The sequence below is a fragment of the Saccostrea cucullata genome, unplaced genomic scaffold (genome assembly GCF_032062105.1).
Source record: "Saccostrea cucullata isolate Sc308-1 unplaced genomic scaffold, CSIRO_AGI_Scuc_v1 ctg64, whole genome shotgun sequence".
NCBI classification, from domain to species: Eukaryota; Metazoa; Mollusca; class Bivalvia; order Ostreida; family Ostreidae; genus Saccostrea; species Saccostrea cuccullata.
The window spans coordinates 291,322-313,756 of record NW_026937285.1 but is presented as its reverse complement, the minus strand read 5'-3'; the positions used below and the strand labels follow the sequence as shown (position 1 = coordinate 313,756).

General features: G+C 31.6%; 3 protein-coding genes across 24 annotated transcripts in view; 2 read left to right on the top strand and 1 right to left on the bottom strand.

Annotated features, from left to right (window-relative positions):
* The window catches only part of LOC134247726 (dynamin-1-like), a 31,758-nt gene extending 25,524 nt beyond the window's left edge, over positions 1–6,234 (top strand). For 7 of the 10 annotated variants that reach the window (XM_062730073.1, XM_062730076.1, XM_062730072.1 and 4 more), the window contains exons 21-23: positions 529–570; positions 3,157–3,198; positions 4,111–6,234. In XM_062730073.1, the coding sequence (XP_062586057.1) occupies positions 529–570; positions 3,157–3,198; positions 4,111–4,186 (160 nt within the window). In that variant the 3' untranslated portion in view covers positions 4,187–6,234. The remainder of the gene's footprint in view (positions 1–528; positions 571–3,156; positions 3,199–4,110) is intronic. The other 3 variants (XM_062730080.1, XM_062730079.1, XM_062730081.1) reach the window with 3 other exon arrangements.
* Positions 6,235–6,872: 638 nt separating this feature from the next.
* Positions 6,873–8,185, bottom strand: LOC134247729 (haloacid dehalogenase-like hydrolase domain-containing protein 3). 2 transcript variants are annotated; one of them, XM_062730084.1, is made up of 2 exons: positions 8,052–8,185; positions 6,873–7,602 (listed from the first exon to the last, which is right to left on the bottom strand). In XM_062730084.1, the coding sequence occupies exon 2, from the start codon at positions 7,577–7,579 to the stop codon at positions 6,878–6,880; it is 702 nt and encodes a 233-aa protein (XP_062586068.1). In that variant the 5' UTR covers positions 7,580–7,602; positions 8,052–8,185; the 3' UTR covers positions 6,873–6,877. The 2 variants fall into 2 exon arrangements, with proteins under 2 accessions (XP_062586068.1, XP_062586069.1); XM_062730085.1 differs by having other exon boundaries at positions 6,873–7,581; positions 8,052–8,128.
* Positions 8,186–8,311: 126 nt separating this feature from the next.
* The window catches only part of LOC134247724 (centriolin-like), a 61,914-nt gene continuing 47,790 nt past the window's right edge, over positions 8,312–22,435 (top strand). For 11 of the 12 annotated variants that reach the window (XR_009987918.1, XM_062730067.1, XM_062730064.1 and 8 more), the window contains exons 1-8: positions 8,312–8,412; positions 11,888–12,132; positions 12,543–12,667; positions 15,380–15,652; positions 15,940–16,126; positions 16,866–17,059; positions 20,265–20,393; positions 20,801–21,017. Coding sequence is in view for 11 of the 12 variants with exons in the window: in XM_062730067.1 (XP_062586051.1) it covers positions 11,907–12,132; positions 12,543–12,667; positions 15,380–15,652; positions 15,940–16,126; positions 16,866–17,059; positions 20,265–20,393; positions 20,801–21,017 (1,351 nt within the window). In the remaining variant the exon portion in view is untranslated. Of the gene's footprint in view, positions 8,413–10,189; positions 10,416–11,887; positions 12,133–12,542; positions 12,668–15,379; positions 15,653–15,939; positions 16,127–16,865; positions 17,060–20,264; positions 20,394–20,800; positions 21,018–22,435 lie in introns of those variants that run through there. The other variant, XM_062730062.1, reaches the window with a different exon arrangement.

Sequence of the window (22,435 nt, the reverse complement as noted above, 5' to 3'; positions counted from 1 at the left end):
CATACAGTATTTTTGGTGCAAATGCTCACTGCCTTCCAGCTGGGTAGATGGTTAGCATTGCGATTAGTTGTGGCTCATTTTAAAATAATCAAAGATTTATTAATGAAAACATATGCATGTCATAAAATACTCTAATTGTGTTAAAACAGTATCGAGATTTAACGCTACTACAGTATCTCAAAATTGTCATACTTTAGATCACATTTTCATGAAATGCCCTTTTTTTCAAGATGATATATGTGAGGACAAAAGTTTCATTTGCAGATTGCAATGCGTAATTAAGTAAAGGTTTTGTGAATAAGAAGTGATTTACAGTATACAGTCAAGAAAAGTTAAGATGTAAATTGAAAAAAGACTTCCTTTAGACTTTTTGGGGTAAATTTGGGCAGATAAAATCAAAAGTAGAATAGTAATAATCTACGTCTTACAATTGTCTGTTTTGCCTAGTTTAGTAAAGTAATACCGGTATAAAAAACTAATATTTTTCCCAAGTCATACAGCATGGGCACATTTTGTCTTTTTTTACAGGAAATATGATGTGAATATTGACCGGAAAACGGCACAAAAAGGGTTCGATACAAAACACATCTTCCCAATAACTCACTCTCTGTTTGGCTGTTCTAGTTTGATTTTGACAATGATACATAATGATTGTCAAACAATATAGAAAACTGTGTTTCAAACCATGTTTAGTTGTTAGAACATTGGTGTTAAGATATCATTACACAATCACAGCAGAAAATTGAAACTTAGCATACAAATAATACCGGTATATAGAAATGAAAATCCTGTGAAATAAATCTCTCTTTAATTTAAAACAATTTGAAACACAGTTTTTGTCATGTTTATTTTTGCTATATATCTAACACACTAGAATTTATTATGTACTCGTTATTTATATATAGTGTGGTTTGTACTCACACACAAGTAAATGAACTTCAAACAGAAAGTGAGAGACACACCACATTCAGCTAGAAATGGTGGTGGTTAATGTTTGGAATATAAACATATGTAGATGCAGGGCTGAAAAATAAAACATTAGAACATGTGCTTCTATGGGGAAAAGTGCAAAAGTAGAAAAAAAAAAAGATATGCACCTTGATGCACTGCTGCATTGATCTTTATGGCAATGAATGCATGTTCTAATGGTAGTTTTCTTCTCTTTTTAATTCATTTTTTTCTTGAGGTCAATTGCTTTGCTTCAGTATAAGAATGTTTACATGCAATCAGAGATATGTATATGTGATATATGTCTCTGCTGATTTAGTGCTAAAAATAATCTTTGCGACAATGGTGAATTTTCAGTGCTTAACTAGTCACTGACAATAAGGGAACACTAGAGCTATTTTTTGTTGGATTCTTTTCTTTTTTCACATTTTTTTTTTTATGGAAGACTGGATTGAATGAAATTACCCCTCAGTGCATTTTACCTGTCTGTGTGCAAACTAATAATTTGATACTGTGCTTTGTCTTGCAATTTTCATTGGTTGATATCTTTATCTAATAGTGAGCACATTTTAATCTCACATTTTCTAATACCGGTACATGTGTACTTATTTTTTTAACCAGATTGCACACCTATAATTGTATATATTTTGAAGGCCATCACCGGTACCATAATATTCGAAGGGAGTGCAGGAAAAATGCAGGAAAATATTAATTATGAAATTTCTAAATTACTGTTTATATTAAATGATAAAATCAATCAATATATTGGAGTGCTGTTATTAAATAAAATAGGACTACATGCATTTGGTTAAAATATGTTGCCTAAGGCTACCTTTTAATTCATTGATTTCACACTTTTATTTTTCTTTTATTGGCAATAAAGTAGATAAGGTATTTTTTTTAATTTTAATTTCAATTTTCTTTAACATAAAGATTTTTTTTAATCACAGATATACTTTCCATTTCTGGTCAAAATTTCTGCTTTATCCATTGCTTAACAGATTGTATAATGTCCTCGGTATTTTCAAACGAAGTAGCCAAAATCTCAAAAATAACATATTTGAATACTGAGCTGCATAACATTTTATGCAATACCAACTTTTTATTTTATCAAAAATACAATAAAATCGGCAATGCGGCTCTTTTCTTTTATATGGCTTCAAAATCTACACAAACGCATTATAATAAAATATATCAAGATAGCATAATAATAATGAATAATCTGCTTTTAATTTTCATGTAAAAAAAAAATTTCTTCTGCCTTTGCATAATTTGAATAACTTTATTTTGATTTGTAAATCGCATATATATATTTTGTATTTATATTTGGTGAAATGCATTTAAACATAATTAATTTAGCACACTAGTGTCAGTTTCTGTTTAGGTGCAAAACTAGTAATGTCACAGTTTTCACATTGTTAATTGCTTTGAAGTAACATTATGACTGGCCGGATAAGAGGATATAATTATTGTTAATTATGAGCTTTTGCCAGTTTTTTCTATCCGGACTAAATTCAGTTTGTTAATTTTTATAGACGGATTGGCTCTTTAATTTGTTTTAATTCTTTATTTAAAGATGTATATCTTAAATGACAAAACTTGAAATTTTGATTTATTAAAAATATTGAGTTATTTTGTGATATAAAGTTTTAAATTATATTTTTGTTGTGAATTATAGTTATTATAGAGGATTCATAATTGCACACTCTTCTTAATTTGGTGCAAAACAGTAGTCAGTTTTTGCTGTTACATAGGGAGATTTTTTCTTAAAATTCAGTATTTTTTACCATTAATATTTTATTTTATATATCAAATTAAAGTTTTGATTTATTAAAAATATTGAGTTATTTTGTTATATAAAGTTTTAATTTATATTTTTGTTGTGAATACATGTATACAGTATATATATAATTTTAAACTTTTTTAAAATGAACTTTTTACATTAAATTGTACTTATTAACAGTTTAGCTCGTTTGGTATTTTACTCAAAATGGATTTACCTTTCTGACGAATGCTGAATTAACAGGCATTTGTATTTTGACTGTTGAATATCTTTTGAAAATAAATTACATTTTAATGCAACAAGGGAGAATCCACATAAAACATGGGATCAGAATTAATAAGGGACATTCCACCTTAATGAATGGGATACAGAATGAATTTTTAGTGAGAATGACTCTATTATAGTCTTTTTTTTGTAAAATTTAGCTGGAATGTTGGCCAAGCGGTTGGAAGTGCATATATGCGCAAGTACGTTGTCTCCCAATGTAGCTTTTATTTGTATTATCAGGATTCCTGTTTATTGCTTATTAATTTCACTAATTCTGTTTATGTAAAATTTGATTTGCATGGTTCGTTATAAGTTGTATGCTTCTTGCTTTTCTATTACCCTTGAATGTATTTTAATCAGAGTTTGATTACAATTGTTCATTTTAACAAGTGTCTTGGTACTAGTATATAAAATATAACAGGATTTGTCCTTCATTTGGGATGGGGGTTAAAATTAAAAGCACAAAGTGGAGAGTTTATTTTTGGATAACAGAGAAAAGAAACTTAAAAAATAAACCTGTCTTGCTAAAAATATGATAAAATGAGGGTAGAACTAATACATGGATGCCAAGGGAAGATTCAGATCCTCACTTGGGGGATTTTCAATATTAAAGTAAATTTGGCTGAAAATACCTTAGACCCTATCCATAGTAAAAGTGAACCCATTCTTAGATATTAGAGAGATAGTTATGTATATGAATTGAAGCTGCTTTTTAAGTCCCCCTCTCCCAAAACTTGAAAGGAAGGTGATGTTAGGCCCCTGAGTTTGTGGACTGAAGGATTTACTTTCATCTTCCCATTAAGGAAAAAAGATCTGGATCTTTCATTGAATTTTAACTCTTTATATTATGAGCTTCCTGATATTATATAGTTATACAATGTAGCATTATTTGCATCATTTTGCATTTCAGGAATATATATGTATATATACATATATACAGTTATATATTTTTATACACTTTGTCTCTATATCCTTTTAATGTATGCTTCTGTAGAATTTAGTCCAAAAAAATGTAAAACTATTTGATTTATAGTCTAGCTGGTATATATTTTTTTCTTGATTATTGAATATATATACATGCTATTTTTTAACTCCTCTATATTCTTTTCCAGTCGCCCAGGACCCGGGGGAAATATTCCTAAAATTCCAGACCGACCATCCATCCCTTCAAGACCAAACATGAATTGAGAGGAGGATCAAAGGTAGCAACAGAGGGGTGTAATTCATTGAGAGAAGACGAAAAAATGAAGTACATTTATGCAAGGAAATATAGTGTATTTCATATTTGATATTAGTGAGTTCTAATAAAAAAAAAAGACACGGTTAATACAATGAAAATAAGTGAACATTATATCATCAGCAGGCTGATGAACTTTCATTTCTTCCACAAAATGAAAATGAAAAATTTTTGGACAAGGGAAAAAAACAGGAATATGTGTAAATCAAAGTCAAAAGGGACAAAGTACAGGGAAAATATGGAAACCTTCTACAACTTGGGAGATTTTTTCCTCCAGCCAAAATTTTATATGGAAATTGTCTCAAGATGATCTGTGAATGTAAATCTACATGTATTTATGATATTGCTGAATTTGCTGTAATTTTTCTTTTTGGATATTGACTATCTAAATGACAAGAGTTTAAACCTATGGAAATTATAGAGAAAACTTGTCTCTGCATTCAGTGTTAGAATGTTTGTTATGTCCATGCAGTACCCACATCTTTGTGATATGTTGTAAGGTCGTACATGCATATATTTTAGGAAAAAAAGCTGTAATGTCCAGTAGATTCTGAAATTGTAATAAATGTTGTAAAGTCTATAGAAAGTGATAGATTTACTAATAGTTGAATAACATTAATGTAATCATTGAACTGCACATAAATTGTCTGGTATTAAATGCACATATTTTAATGGTAGGAAAATTAAACAGAAATTATGAAATGTATTACCGATGACTGAACTTGATTTTGAATAATGGCTATCTGATTTAATATGAACAATTAATGTACTGTTTGAGACCAAGCAGAATGCTATTTATAAAACGGTCTGAATTTGAATTGCTGCAGAGGTCCATTAGTACTGTATTTAAATGTGTATAGATCGTTGTACAGAATCAAAGTATGTACATAATACTGTACATTGTATAATATGTAGATAGTACCTTGTTATCATGGTTATGCTGTTTATATTATGTTTGTACTATGTGATGATTTGTGCAATCTTGTTTTAGTTTCAGTTCTTGGAACTCTTTTACTTTACCACCTTCATATTAAGTTTGAAGTTTAATAAGAAAGAGACTGTCAGCTGTACACTTGTAAAATTTAATGGCTTCCTTGTTCATATATATTTATTTGAATAGACAAACATGTGTAATTTATTACATGCCTTTTGTTCACTTTGCCAAGTTTTGGTCATACAATTGAAAATAAATGTCTAAATGGAAATACTTAGGAAGAGATATATGTCTATGAATTTTGAATTCATTACAAAGTTAAAATAATTTTAAACATATACATGTACATACAGTACGTGTATGATACATGTACATGTTCTTGTAAAACATTTTGAAATTCATTTGTCTCCACACGCAGTATTTGAACATGATGTATGCCTTCTTTATAAACATACATGTATATCTGGTAAAATATTTTCTTTTGAAGACATTATGAAAAACATCAGACAGATATATCCTCTGTTATTAAATGAGATTGATTGAGCAACATTCAAAACTATCATAATTGAATAATGATAAACTTGATCACCTTTCTTTGATATATTTTTACAAGTTTACAGTAGATTTCATAAAGTCATTTTTGTTGCATTTATAGATAATGTTCTAATTAGATGATAAATCATGCATGATCTAAAATGACACTCTTAGCAGAATTCATGTCCACATTTCTGAGTATGCAGTGAGAAGTTTAGTGAATGTTTGTAATTGTGTGTTAGAACTAGACTATGTCTGGTAGATAACAGTGTTGTAATATAAATTTAAGATAGGGAAATTTTTTGGATTTGTATTAATTAGCCAGAGTTAATGGACAGAGAAATGTCAGATTAATCTTATTGCCTGCTTGTCAGCATCAGATTGATGTTACGTCCTGAAGATCTTGAAAACCATTTCTGCTTATAGCTACAAAAATTTAACCAACTTAGAGGTTCGTTTGAGGGAAATCAGTCATGTCATTTAAGTTCATGTATTATAAAACATAATAAATTAAAGTGATAACATATGAAATGGATGTTGTGTTTTAATAAAGAGGGGTCTGATGAGGAATACATGTATTCTCATAATATTGGATATAATTCATTTCAAACCGTAACTCTCAGTCCTTTAGGCCAATACAAGATTACTGGCAAAAGAGGGCATTATCTTGTGTGCAGTCAATAAGATTCTAATGGAGAAATATTGGATGTTGGTATTGAACACATTGACTACTTATGACCTGAGATTCTTTGCTCAAGGTCATTTGGACAAGCTCAAGATCTCTGGCATGTAATGATCTGAAACAAAGTTGATTTTGCAAGATCAAAGTCTCTTCAGAAAAGTGTACAATTCCTCTCCTGGACATATTTATTTATTAATAAAGAAACACTTGAAGCTCATTCTTAATTGGCACAGGTATTCTGAGCTGATTGAGGCTGTGAATGTGTAAGGACCTTGACCCAAGGTCATTTTGGTGAGGTCATTGGCAGAAAAAAAACTGTAAAATTTGATTTTTGTCAGCAAATTTAAAAATAAAGGAAATGGTACTTGAAATGCAGACCATGGGAAAATGATTGCAGTAGAAGGATTAATTTATTGGCTTACAAGCAATCCATTCAGTTATTTATCAATAAAAGATAAATGTTTTTAAAAAGAGATGTAACAACCAGTCTCTTTAAACATATTCTAATAGATCAGATAGATTTGTTATTGAACATTTAACACCTGTTGGAATATTTGAAACATCTGGACAAAATAAAATACTCTGCATTCCCACTTTCTTTGGACCTACATAATCATTCTGATAATCATCGCCAACATGTATAGATTCTGAAGCTGTAGTATTTGCCATGTCCAAAGCCTTCAGGTAAATCTCTGGATCTGGTTTAGCATGACCTACAGTCCAAGCTGATAAAACAAAGTCAAAGTAGTGGAGAATAGACATCCTACGAAGCACACTTTCAAGCGTATCGTCAAAGTTTGATATAGCACCGACTGTAATATTCCTGTTTTTCAACTCCTGTAATACACTGACGGATTCTGGAATCAACACCCAGCCTTCAGTTTCAAAATGCACACAGATATCTTGAGATATTTTACTAAGTTTATCGTTTTTTGAGTCCATTCCACTCTGAGTTAGTGTCTTCTGAACAAGACTGTCCCACCACTGGCGAGATGTTAAGCCATTTTTACTTCCAAAAATAGGAAACTCTTTATTTTGTTCCTTGAATTTAGTCCGGAAGGCTTTGGTGACATTATCTGGATCTAGATCTACTCCATGGACTTTTGCTATATTAGAATACTGATGTCCCACACCACCTAGAACTCGTATCACAGTGTTGGTCACGTCTAGCGTTACTAATTTAACTTGTGTCATGACTGGAAAGAGAGGAACTTCAACTGAAAATACAGTGATGTGTCATTAATAAAATCTTCAAATATTACTCTAAATTCATAACCGTTTAAATGTTGGGAAAGAAGCTATTTATAGATAGGTCTCATACAGTTGGTAATTGCATTAAGTATAGCAGAGACACAGATATCTCTGCACATGATTACAAAAATTACTCTAAATTGCATATTAACAGTTTAAATGCTGAGACAGAAACTATTTAGATAGGTTTCAGTTGGTAATTGCATAAGTATACCGGAGACAAACATGTATACATTTATCTCTCTGATAAAAGCATTGTCACTCAAGGTCACTTTGATCAATTTTAGTTTATAGCGAAGTTTCATCACATGGGCATGCTACAGTTTATGTACACGTATATATACATAATTGATTAAATATAACAATATAGGACTCTCTTTAAAAAGCATCATTTAGTTCAAACTACACCGCGCACCTTTAAAACATCTGACAGTTCTGATTGTCAACAAAACTACACGTGGTTTGCGCACTTGTTTTGGCAGGTTGAGACACGCCCAACAGGAAATGATCAGCACTCAAATCTTTACGTATTTCGATTGGCTTATAAAATATAAATTTTGTTTTGTTAAATTTATATTCTTTATTTTTCAAGTATATGTGTCTAAAATCAATAGGCAAATTATTTGAATTGATTTATGACATTCAAAATTTTGTTTTGCTGTTGAAAAGAAATTTTACCTGAAGGCAGTCTCGCAGTAAAAATCATGGCGCGTATTCAATGACAACAAACGCTAGGCCAGGATTTCTTACAGTTAGTTTCCTCCTTCTTGACGAAGGTAAGATATTTTTTGGATTGTTTGATTATATTTTAGAGTGTCTTTATTGAAAAATAGTTGTGAATGGCCATATTCGATGAATAATTATTATTGCTCAGAGGCATTTCATCTAAAAGACGTGCTGGGGCAGATACAATACCTTATCCATCCCTTTAAATCAGATAAGTTACATCGTAAATAATACACAACATACTTTGTGCATTCTTTTGTAATTGTAAAAGAGCAGTGACGTTAAAATTTATTTGTTCGCCTTCTTTCTTATCTTGTATCAAATTTATTCATTGATTTCGCACTTGATATTTAACTCAAAAAGAATGACAAGGCACACTCCATGTAAAGCAGCAATATTGATTTTATAAAAGTGATTGTTAAGAAAAATTATGACCCTGATAAATGCATGAAATTCACAGGTTACTACACTGCTTCCTAAGTGCATAACTATGTTCAAAAAAGTCTTGTATTGATTAAACAAAGTGCACGTAAGAAATATTCAAATTATTTTTTTCAGTGTTAGATTTTTGAGCACAATAGATTTTACTGAACTCAATCATTTCTTGGAAGTCTCAAATAAACTGGGTTATATAGAAAAAGGTTTAAATACAGGTCTTTGTCCAGTTTGTGGGAATAGAATGGACACAAAACATGCAACAATGGTCTTTATTGTCATATTTGTAGTTTGCAATATTATCCTGTGTAGTCTGAAATACTGTAAACCAACTTTTATTCGCAAGGTTCGCAATAGCCTTGTCATCGCGAATATTTCTCGCCATAAACCGGTCCTTAAAGTCTCTGTCTCTATAATTTACAACAGATCCAAAAAGGCTAAATCACGAAAATTAATTATTGCAAACTAGTTAACCCTTAGTAAATTGCGAAATAAAGTTGTCGTGAATAAAAGTTGGTTTACAGTATATGACGTTTTCCTTGCCTTATATAAATTTGATATTTTGCATGCCAGGAAAACATCAGATATTTTGAATTATATTCTGTGTAGCCTGTTACTTACATGTAAGTTACATATTAACTGCATTTAGAGGTAAATTAGCTTAATATATAATATACTACATGTTTAAATCAATCTTTAAATCACAAAAACATGTATTTTATATGTCATCAATTTGAAAACATCTGCAGTCATTTTATGATTTAATTTCAAGAAGAAAATGTTTTACATGTCAAATGCAAAATTTACAAATTAGTTCATGGCAAAAAATATTTTCATTGAGTAGCTAGCTTTTCAAGGTAGTAAAACTCCCAAATATTTCTTGTAAAATAAATCTTGGTAACTGTTCAGTATATACATGTATTAATTAAATTATTCAAGTATGGATCATAATCATGCAGTGATGTTTAATATATATTTGATTCATTTGTTGATACATGTATTATTGCCCATTTTTTACAGCTGGCCTTGTGGATTTTCAGTATTTTATGGTTTTAAAATTAGAATAATGTGTTTCATTACAACTTTGACATGTTCATTTAAACTATACTACTGAAAAATGAGAAAAGGTGTTAAAAGAATTTAGATGCCAATACATGGAAATGTTAATTGATCCCAAAATTGATGAAAGCTATTGAGCTTGCTTTAAATTTTTATGGGTCAGGTTATTGGAGAAGTTTACTGCTTATTGAAGTGTTTAATGTAAGATTAGGGGTGACATAGTTCAGAGCACACAATGAATTAGCCGAACCTTTATAAAATTGCGTGCAATTTTCAGTAGAAGTAAAGTGCTTCGGAAAGTTTTGTTTGGCCGTCATTATCCTAAATACATTTACAGATAACTCGTAAATATCAGGGAGCAGGCTGGAGTCTTGCCAATGATTCTCACCAAAGGACTAATGCTGTCCATATATATTTTTAAAGAATACCATTCTTTCAGGCAGGGATTATTTTTTCTGATCTGCTATTACATATCAAGAAGTTCATGTTTTATGTTAAAGTTTGTTTTTATGTGTGCACAGTATGGAAGTTTAATTGAGCAGTTTATACCGCCAATTGAGTAAGTTTATTCAACATGTTAGGACATTTTAGATAAACTATAGATATCTGCTGTATCTAGTGTATTGAGGAATTGGCAGTAAACAATTATAAGAATTTACATACAAGATAACTCAGGTTGACTTAAGATTATATTGTCAGAAATTCAAGGACTTCTTTGTTAATTTCTTACCATTCTTCAATCTTATATCTGGTGTGGAAATATAATGTTTTATAGCCATTTTTTTTTGAAAATTTAAATAATTTCAAATTTTAGTTATTGAAATGGTTATACTGTACATATTTTTCCATTACAAAACTTGCTTAGCATGATTATACATGTAATATTAACACAGATGTAATGAGCTACATTAATTTATACATGTTCAACTTTTGTAGTACTAGTTACAGTAGTGCTTAATAAGATATATATACCAACTTTTATATATGTTTTGTTCACCATTTAGTGTTGTAACCAATTAGCATGAATTTTTTGCAACTGAGAAATATTTTCTACAACTGCAAACCAAAATAATGTGTTCGAGTTGATGAATATTCATAAATTAATAGTAATAGGTCTCACAGAATTTCAAAATAAATGTGGTTTACAGTAACCATTCTTTACTGATTTTAAAAGATTCTTGCTGGTACCATTTTTGTAGAGTTCATGTCTGCTCCAGGAAAACATGGACTTACTACTTTTGTGATCTATAAAATTTTTCTTGTATATGTACCATACTTTAAAAGCTTGTTGTTGATGTTAAGCATCTAATATTTGATTGACAAAGTCTGTGCATGTTAAAAGAATAAAGTGTCAAACACACTGCTTAAGATGTAGATAAATCATTTAAAAATAAAGTAATATACTTAAACAGCATTCCATAATCTTTCCATCTAGATTGTGAAGTTACAGAATATTGATTGTTAATTAACAGTTTAGTTGCTGGCAGTATATTGTCAGCAGTTATTCTACATTATGAACATTCATGGAGAATTCCATTATAATTTTTTATTCTTTTATGGGTTGGTTTAAAAAAAAAAGGGTCTACATTATTAATAACACTTTTTGTGTGAATGACTAGCTGACTGCCAATTTAGGAACTGAAGGATTAAGTGCCATATGTATTGTCAATACCAATCATTTGTTCAATGAAAATTGTTAATGGAAAGCAAGAATTATCAATTTTTTTTTAGAATTCATTGTTAAAATGGTGCTGTTTGCAGGCTATATTTTGCAACATTTTTCTGCAGCAGTATTGATTTGGGTAGCATTATAGGTGATCAAAATTATAATTGGCTAGTGGCTGACTGTGTATTAATGCACCCAAGCATATATTTTTGATACATTTTTTATGACTTAGATAATTTATAACTAAAAGAAAAAAATATTCAGAATACAATTTGTTCCCTTATATTATTGATCATATATATATTAACAATGAGGAAAGTGTTACTGAAAAAATTCTGAAGAATATTATTCTAATTTAATTACAGAATGCAAGAGTAGTCCAAAATGAGGAGGGGAATTACCAGGGGAGGACACTCAAACCTCCCTGTCCCCAAGGCCTCCAGAGGATCCCCGGGAAATTCCAAGTCCTTAGGAAGGGGAGGAAACTTTGCCCACTCTGCAGAAGATATCCCCCAGAGAGTTCAGAGTTCATATGGAACCCCCTCTCCTCATAGACGGGCTGTGTCCCCCGGTGACCAGAGGAGGGGATTGAGTGTCCATGGGGATCAAGGTAAGGGAACCTGTTTAGGCTTCTTTTGATCTCCATCACAGAAATACTGTTTGATATATGTTTGTCAGAGAATATGGTCCATAATAAAAAGGTCTTAATACCTACCATAATCATGCATAAATATTTGTATTGAAATGATATAAAAATGATTCTTTTATGCCCTTGCAAATGAAGATTTGGGGGCATATATTTTTTGGTAAAGTGTATATCTGTCTGTCTTGGTTGAGTTGATTTTATTATTAAATGGTTAAAAAATTATGAGACAATGGTTGTACAACAAAGAATATGCTATCATAATATGCTAACGCTTGTAGAAAATACCTGACCTTGAATTCTGCATAGGACTTTCATGTTTCACATGCATAATTCATTGAATATAATGTTATATATTAAAATTTTGTGTTTTTTAGGGGGACAGGCTGGTGTGAGGTATATTACAGAAGACCTCATCAAGAAAATTGCTAAAGAGGATGCCTTGGAAATGATCACAAATCTTAACTTGACTCTGGCAAAGGAGGGGGGTAAAAAGATTAAGGTAATTTTCAAAACCTGAACTTGACCCATCAGGCAAAAGAGTTGGGGGGGGGGGGGCAGTAAGATCAAGGTAATTTATAGGGATTCAGCTCTGATGCAACTTCATCTGATTACAGGTAGTGTGTTGTAGTTTTGACCAATAAGATCTTTTTATTAATATTTTTAACCTCAAAAATGATACTCACACACCAAAGACATTGATTTAGAGACTTTGCTCTTTAACATGAATGTATTTTAAGCTTTTTAATCCCTTGTACAAGATCATTTAGAGCTGCCAGTGTTTAGTTAAGTAAATGTTTTTGATGTTCAATCATTGTTTGTTTAAAACATTTAGTCTTAAAAAAAATCAGTGTTCTCTGAGGGGAAACTTCACACTAATATATTGACATTTGGTCTGAATTTGAAAGTCATTTTTAAATTGACAGTGACCTTTTAAATTTCGGCAGTTACATCACTAAGATATATTTAAATTGCCGCTCTTGATCAGACAAATATCTAGAAGATAAGATTTATTTGTAAAATCTATGTTAATTTTCAAATTGATTAATCGATAGATTCTTTTAAATAAATCAGCATCAAATTTAATAATGCAGAACATTGCAACCTTTTGATTAAGCGAAAAATCTGTTTTTATGCAATAGATATCTACAGTTTAATTTATTTTCTTAAAAGAAATATTATTTGCTCTGCAAATATAAATAATTTATGTATCTTAAGGCACACTTAATTAATTCTTTACAGATTGTCAGCAACAGTGACTGTTACTTAGCATTCATAGGGTTTTAGAAATAAATTTTTAATGAAACAAATGCATGTAGCATATCTGTGTAGCCAGGCATTGAAAGTCACTTAGCAAAAATCTCGATCAGGATCGGGAGACAGAAAATTAAATGTCAGAGTACGCAATGGATAAAAACCTAAACAAATTTTATTGTGACAAAATTTAAATGATATTGCCCACTTCAGTCAAAGTGTGGTGTTTAATTCTACCGACTTGCTGCCAGATATTTGAAATGAAAGGGGATCTCCTATCATTTCTATAAACATGATAAAGACATTCAATAGATATGGATTTTATTGATTTTAATAGATGATGTTGATAATCTTTTTGATCTCCATTTTACCATTGATTCCATATCTCAGATTCTGTATGTAAATTTCATATAAACATTTAAGAATTAGAAAAAATCTAAAATTGGTGTAATAAATTTATTATCAGTTTTATATAATAGATTAATTATGTTTTATTATACATGCATGATAAATGTGCATAAAAAATCATGTATTTGTGCTGGTTTTCACCATAAAAGACAATTTGAAAATTTTTATAACATCCATATAGTGTTTAATGGATATAAGTAGAGTTCTATAGGTCAGATTTCTTCTTTCGATAATATAAAATAGTACAAGTGTACATGTATGTCTTAATTTAAAAATGCCTCAAATGGCTGGTGTATACACTTACAGTAGTCGATTAAATTTAATTACCTTTTAGGCAATAAAAATAATAGTTCAAAGAAAGATCTTCCTGGTCAATTGTTATTAAAACTTTGAAAATTGTAGTTAGAAATGAAACTTTTGCTTTGAAAATTTCAGTTCAAAAACCTCCATATATTTAATTTTTATGAACACTGTATAAAGGGTTATTTTTGCTGTTTAAATTTGCACAGACATGATTGAGTTAAAGAGAGATAACTACTAACAATCAATTAGACTTCAGCTAAGTCTATAAACTAAGTTGGGTAAACCCTGCCAAGCAATTTGGAATCAAGGGACTTGGTTATACACTGTACCAGGTGCATGTAAATGTACAGTAAAACTATTAGGAACTACAATTAACCTCTCAAGACAAGAATATTAGCTACACTGCTAGACGTTACAAATATTCAGTAAATACATATCCCTTTTTAGCTCACCCGAGCCGAAGGCTCAAACGAGCTTTTCTGATCAAAATTTGTCCATTGTCTCTTGTTGTGGTCGTTGTCTTCGTCGCCTTCGTTGTTGTAAACTTTTAACATTTTCATCTTCTCAAAACCACTGGGCCAATTTCAACCAAACTTTGCACAGAGTATTCTTGGGTGAAGGGGATTCAAGTTTATTCAAATGAAGGGCCAAGCTCTCTTCCAAGGGGAGATAATTATGAATTAATGAAAAATTAATGGTTTCTCTTAAAAATCTTTTTCTCCAGAACCATTAGGCCAGGAAATATGAAACTCATGTGGAAGCATTATCAGGTAGTGTAGATTCAAGTTTGTTCAAAATCATGACCCCCGAGGGTAGGGCAGGGCCACAATGAGGGATCAATGCAAAGAATATTTTGGGGAAACATCGTCTCCATAACAGAAATGTTTTGTTTAGTGGTTGTGAAGATTTACATTTTTTTTCAAATAATGCCCGGGGGTGGGGGGGTGGGGGGGGGGGGGTAGCGAAGGGTTACAATGGGAGATCAAGTAATATGTTGGAAAAATTTTTAAAAATCTTCTTTTCAAGTATGGCAAACTTACACATGTATGCTTTATTGATATAGTAACATTTTCAAGTTATAGAAAATTCAAATCCCCCATCCCCCAACAAGTAAACTTCTTAATACTGAGCTGATTTGTGTTTTTTACTAGCTCATGTGCTCAGGTGAGCGATGTGGCCCATGGGCCTCTTGTTATGATAAATATTATGTTTATAAAGAATTATGTGTAATGATAAATTTATTTTGTAGTACATTGAAAACTTGGATAAGCTGAAGAAGTTACAACAATTAAACCTGAGCAACAACATGATCGAGAAAATTGAGAGGTTGGAGAAATGTCTGAAGCTTCGTGAACTGAACTTGTCCTATAATCTGATCCATAAGATTGAGGGGCTGGAAAATCTGATGTACCTGCAGGTGATTAATCTGACTGGTAACAGGATCGAACACATACCCATCTGGCTGGCCAAGCGGTTGAGGGCCTTAAGGACTCTACATCTGGGAAAAAATAACCTGCAATCAGTAAGTAAAATATCGAAAATACACGTGAAAAATAAACTTACAAGTAGGCTGCTTAACAAGTGATGATAAGAGTTTTGATGCATACAACTTTAAATAATTAATGCCCATGAGTTTCTCATAGGAAAAATTTGGTGTACCAGGTACTTGGTAACATTCAATCCATTTCTTTGGTTTCAAATTTTAAAGAAAAAAAAATGCAAACATTGACCAACTTGTAAAAGGAATCATAGTTAAAGTGATGTTAATAAAATATTTTGGAGAACTAACTGGTTCTTGTTTTCAAACAGCTAAGTGAGCTAGCTAAGTTGAAGCCCCTCCCGGATCTGACCCAGTTAACAGTGGCGGAGAACCCGGTGGCCCAGTTACCCCACTACAGGCAGTATCTCGTGTTTCACCTGCGGACCCTCGAAGTCCTGGACAGTCAGCCCGTCACAGAGAGGGACAGACAGATGGCCCGGGACAGGTTCGAACAGGGTCAGTATAGGAATTAAACATTCATGTACAGGTGTAAAGAATATTGGTTAGTTATTGTGTGAACAGTTGAAAGTTAGGGTTTTGAAAGGTATTCCTTGATTATTTTTTCTCTTAGTATACCTGTATAGATAAAAAGTAAAGGATGTTTTAGTAAGCATTATACATGACTAATGTGGAAGATCACAGAAAGTTCTTTTTAGAATGAGAGATTTTAAATTGCTTGTAACTTTGAAAAAACTTTCATTAGCAAGGCCAGCTCCTTACATAGGAAAAACATGTTTAAGTTCCTATTTTGACTTAAGGTTTCCCTGTAGATAAATGATTTAAATCCCCTAAAACAAGGGGGCAAAAGAACAGAACTTCTGAACAAACAATAAAAGTAGGAAATAATTGTCTCCATAATTTGCTGTTAAAATTTTAGATGCATTCTGTGTTTTTTATTCACTTGTATACTGAAGACATTCTTCCAAACTAATTTTGAAAGTTTTGGAATGGTGAAATGAAGGAATTAAAGTTTATTTTGATGTAAACTTTTCTATGAAATGATGAAATATGCTGACTAGTACTCCAACATGTAAGAAAAATCATAGGTTTCTGGTAGAGTCAGTCTTCAACAAGAAGTGAAGTTAAGAACATAGCTAGTGTCGCTGTTGTGAATTTAAATCAACAGTATAGATTTGGTGGCTATGATTTTTGGGAATCCATGTTTTTAATTTTTAATTTTTTTTTTTTTGCATAGATGAGCTGGAGCGATTGGAGAGGCAAGTTGAGGAGGATGACTCGAGGCTGAGGAAGCTTGAGGAAGAGAAGAATCTCTCAGCTCACGAATCCTCATTGCTGAAAAATCAGCAGGAAGAGTACATGAGGCAGCAGAGGATGTCCATGGACAGAATCAAGGACATGGAAAGGGAGCTCGCAGCTAAAGATGACCTGGTAAATTATATATATCCATAGATGAGCTAGTAAGTCATAAATATCTCGGGATAGAATTAAGGATAAAGAGAAGGAGCTTGCAGCTTAAGGTGAGCTGGTAATTTTAATTTATGTCAATGGATAGAGTTAAAGAGATGGGGTGGGATCTTGCAGCTTAAAATGAGCTGATTAATTATAAATAAAAGAATAAAACAAAAGGTAAAAAAAAAACAGTATGTGTCAAGAGTGAGAGTTTAGGGACAAGTCAGGTAAACTCAGCATGTTTGATATGCATGTCAGTAGTTCAAATAAGCAAGAAAGACAAATCTTTATTGCTGGTGTGATTTAAAGGGAGACAACTTCTATATATATGCATTATAATTTGTATGGTGTGAATTCATGCATGGACTTTTAGCAATATTAATGAGCTATATGATATTTGATAAAAAATGAGGAGTGTGAAATTACAGTATAAACATAAAAAAATATATATTTTCATTTGTAAAGGCTTAATGTTTAAACTTCAAAGTTTTACACATGTATAAAGACACAGAACACATAGATAGACTAGGTACTGATTGTTTTTTAAATTTACAAGAGTATCTTTACATTTACTTTTTTAAATCACCATTTTGTATTACTTTTTCCATGTTCTGTACATACTAATAGGAGATTAAGAAACTGCATATATAAGTGTTTTCACACAATAGCTAATCCCATTTAATCTGAGTATTAAAAGAGCAGGGCTAACAAAAGAATATATGTACAACTATTAAAGCAAACCCTGAATTTATAAATTCCCTCTATAAAGTTTACAACTGTGACTTTCCCAACATGTAGTAACACATCAAATTTGTGCAGTTTGCATGCTGCACCAAACGTAATTTCTCCCTTCATGGATGTCACCCCCCAGATACTGAAAAGCTAAAGTTTAGGAGGAATATTTGTGGCATTCTGTTTTGGATTGTTACGTAACGTGTGTTCAGAGCTGTATTGAAGATGTACTTTGTGTAGAGAATTTTGTGATTGTGGATCAAGTCTCAGACAGCTTATTAATTTGTTAATCATGTAGACCAAACTATGGAATGGCGTACATTTCCCAAAGCAAAGGAGACTTGGGACGTTACCGGTAAACCCCCACCATTTCAGGTAGATAATTTAATGGATTCTGATGCCTGGTGGAAAATATGATCATTTAATGAATGTTTTGAAATATTAGGTTTGTTGGGCTGAAGGTGAGGGAGCTAAATGCACTTACAGTTGGTATGTTGCTGTCATTTGGTCTAAATGCAGCAAGATACACACCTGACCAGTATTTAGAAGAACATCAAGACAAGTGTCACAGCCAATCATTTATAAGCATTAATGCAACTGCATAATGACTTACATGTATAGTTATATTCAAAATTTTATAATTATTTTCTATAAAGAACAGTTTTAAAATTTGAAAGATAAATCAAAGTTTATGTTTCCTATAGTATGCATAAGAAAAAATGTTATGAATTCCCTAAGACAATTCAGAAACATTACTCCATCTGTATTAATGTATACCAGTTGCTGTGCTTTTGTTTCTTAGATTTTAAAATCACATTCTGTAAAAATCAAGTCCTGAAATTTTCAGGGATTTAATGAGAGTTCCTACAATAATATTTGTGTATTTTAAGTCCTTTGACCTATATTTGCATTAAGGATAAATTAGCAGAGAATCTTTAGGTAAAATTCATTAATTTTTTCTAAGTGCATGTCTGGAAATTCATTTTAGTTGTAATTCTATCTAAGAAAGATTCCACCACCCCACCCCCCCACCCCAAAAAAAAAATAGAGGGGAAAAAATGATAAAAATTCTACAGTCAGTTTTAGTATAATTTTTCAAACTATGTAAGAAAGAATGTTGTACATTTAATTTCCACAAGACAGCGATTCTGTTTTATATAAGTCTATAGTAACTATCTGGGCTTCACTTGTCAAGCAATCAGTCTGATGGAAAGTGAATTTGTGTAACAGTCAAGCTATGTGATTTCTTTTATAGTTGGGGTATTTGTGTTAGATAATGGTGGATTATGGTAAATGCCCCTGCATAGTAGATAAGTTTTTGGCTTTTCTTCACCATTTCTGTAGTTGTATTGTACCAAATATTTAAAGAGCTGATATTTTGAAAAACTGCATGGGGCCCAGGAAGGGGAAATTGTCTGGAAACCAAATATTCTTCATATAAAAAATTGTAAATGATTGTATACAATATTGATTTTGACACGAGTGTGATGTTTATTCAATATCAATAACTTATTCTTCACAAGTAATGTGCAGGGGCTGTATTGTATAATGCTTTTCAATGGGTATCTATGTGTTTAGGTAAATGAACCAATTAATCCCTCAAAGAGCTGCCTCTGTTATCTTCTCAATAGAAAGTTAAAAGCCTGAAAATACATGTCCGCAGAAGTAAAAAGACAGCCTTTTACTCTAATACGCTGTCTCGTACAAATGATTTAATTAAATTTTACGTTACTGCAAGAATGCCCAGAAAAAGGAATTTAATTGCCCTGCATCAGATGAATTTCAATGTGTTTATTATGTTTTGGAATTAAGTTTGGTGAGAATGGGAGAAGTATTGAATCATGTTGGTGCAAAGTTGTGTGTGTCTCCAGTGCATGGAGTAGGAATATATACCTCTCCTTTGAGCATGGGTTCTCTCTAGGGTGTTAATGAGTAAGTTTCATATACATTTATATATGCTCCCCAATAAAAATTTAATTTAAAGACGAATTTTTTATTCACATTGCGGTGATGATACATGTCTTATTGGATGTAGAAACATGTAGGTTGTGAAACATTATTTGGAGCATAAAAGGTCAGCATGCATCACATGTATTTTTAAGTTTTTGTTTTTTCTCTTGTGATATTTATTCATCATTCATTTTGTTTGCGTTACAGTAGATTAAAGGATCTTAAATTACTTTGTGATTTTGTTACAAATGTTTTATTCCATAATTTTCCATGCAATAAAAAAAATTGGTTTGTTCAATTTTAATAACCACAAATATAAAAAGTATATATTTTCAGCCATCCACTGTATATTTTCTATATCTCTCTGTCTCATTAAAACTTTTAATTATTCTTACTACACAGAGCTGGAAAGTAGATGGAGAGATACTAGTTCACCATCAAGAGTCAATCATTTGAATTTTAATTGATTGCATTGAAGTTAATCTGTGTTATTATTTTGCAGCTGAAAAAGAAAACTGGCGAGTTAAACAAAGCTTGTGAAAAACATTATCAGCTGGAACAGGAATTAGCTTTCTATAAAATCGACTCAAAGTTTGACAGTCTTGGCAAAAGTCCCTCCAGTTATCAAACAGTATGTGAATTCTAAAGTTTGCTATTTAGTCAAATAAAACTAGAATTACATCTTTTTTAAAAATCTTAATTATTAATTTTTATTTCAGTGGCAAGTAAATCATATGCAACAATTTAAACTTTCAACCAGTCAGAACCATTGCGTTATCATTTGTTCTTCGTATTTTTAGTCACTTGCATTATTTATTTCGTTTCCTATAGTTATTTGTCAAATATTGATAAAGATTGTTTCAGCTCTTACAATGATTCTGTAGAAATGTTAGCTATATAACTTCTAAACCATTGTCAGAAACCCCCCGTCGGGCTTGCTTCTCTTATTTCCTCTAGGTAAGAGAAGCAAGACCATCCATAGGTATCTGACAATGCTGCTGAGCATGCGTGAATCCTTATAACTTGGACTATTTTTAGGATGGGGATGACAGCGGAGGCCTAGGTGAGAGTCCATACATAGGAAGGGCGCGATACAAAGCTAATCAGTACGCGAGGGAGTCCGATCTCTCGGGGTCCCCCCAACAACACACCAGTGTCCACAGTCTGCCCAGCCCACAGCGAGCCGAGGTCATGGAGAGGTTACACAATCAGCTGGACAGTGAGCTCGCTCAGAAGCAAGAGCGAGTCCAGAAAAGTGAGTACTACTGAGATATAATACTACTTCATGTATCTCATGGATCATTATTTTACTCGTCAGGTATGGGAAATTTCTATGTGAATTTTTTTCCCCTAAGTGTTCTGTTGTTTGAGAAGTAAATGGGCAGCAAGGAAACTGGGTTATGTTCATTGTGAAGTCTTGAAACCAATCCCTTGTATGTATAAATGATACAATTTTAAAATAGTTTAAATCAAGCTAATAAACCTCCATTCCTTAAATTTTCTGGGGTTTTTTTTGTTTTGGTTAATATGTATGAAAAAAGCTGTGCCCTCAAAGAATTTTATTTGTGAAGTATAGTTTGAGATAAAGTGGGGGAAGGGGGGGGGGGGGCTTGAAGGGTGTATGTAGAAAATTATGAGTTTGTTAATTTCTTCCTGACCTATCTGAATTTATATTATTGATCATGATCATTTTAGGGTTTCATTTGTAATTCTTAAACACAAAACATAGAAATTTTTGTACTTGATCGAGATGACACATTCATACATCATATTGCATGATTCCATCTGTTTGCCCTGCAACATATGTATATATTCTTGCTTAAATCCAAAAACACAACATTCTTATTATATTTGAGAAAAGACTCTTTGCTTTCAATGTAGAGTGATGATACTTTTGCTTATAAGTTTGTATAAATTTTAAACTAGCATTGCCTACAGTTATAGAAGATGGTAAGCAAACCGAATAGATTGACTTAAAATATTGCAATTAGATATGCATATTTGTAAAATGTCAAATTGCATGTGAGTTTTATCTGTAGTAAATCATTAAGAAATTAGATATACCTTTATAGAAGAATTGCCATTTATGTTGTTTAGATTGACCTATTAAAGTGTAGAAAATTTGAAGCTGTAGATTTCGTCACCCTTAGTTCTGTTACCGCAAGGATCATGAGGATATGATAAGGATATCATCAGGGATAGAGAAAGATTTGAAGTGTAATTAATTTACTTTAAGTCAGCTACCCTATATTATATTGCAGTCTTAGATGACATTATGCAAATGGTTATGTCAGATGAAGTTTGTAAGTTCTAAGATAGAAACATGGACAAGGTGTAGATTTAACATGGCTGGGTCAAGGGTTAATTGTAGGGTTTGGATATATCTAGTCACATATTTATTTAACATTGATATTAGGTATTGCAGAAAAAAGTCTTTCTCCTTTAGCTTTAATGGTATACATGTATATAGATTTAGAGGTTTACTTTGTAGCATAACATTTGTATCATATGTCAAAATCTTTTAGATGGTCAACTTTTAAATCATCAACATCTTTAGATGTTCAGTATTTATATCGTCATTGTCTCTAGATGTTTAGGGTTGTACTCCTTTTGTTAAACTTGGATGATATTGTTGTTATTTTCCCTTCATTTCTCTATATTTTGTATGTTGTA

Bases quoted from the DNA above. Each gene is read 5' to 3' on its own strand.
- LOC134247729 (XM_062730084.1), bottom strand. From the start codon at position 7,579: ATGACACAAGTTAAATTAGTAACGCTAGACGTGACCAACACTGTGATA.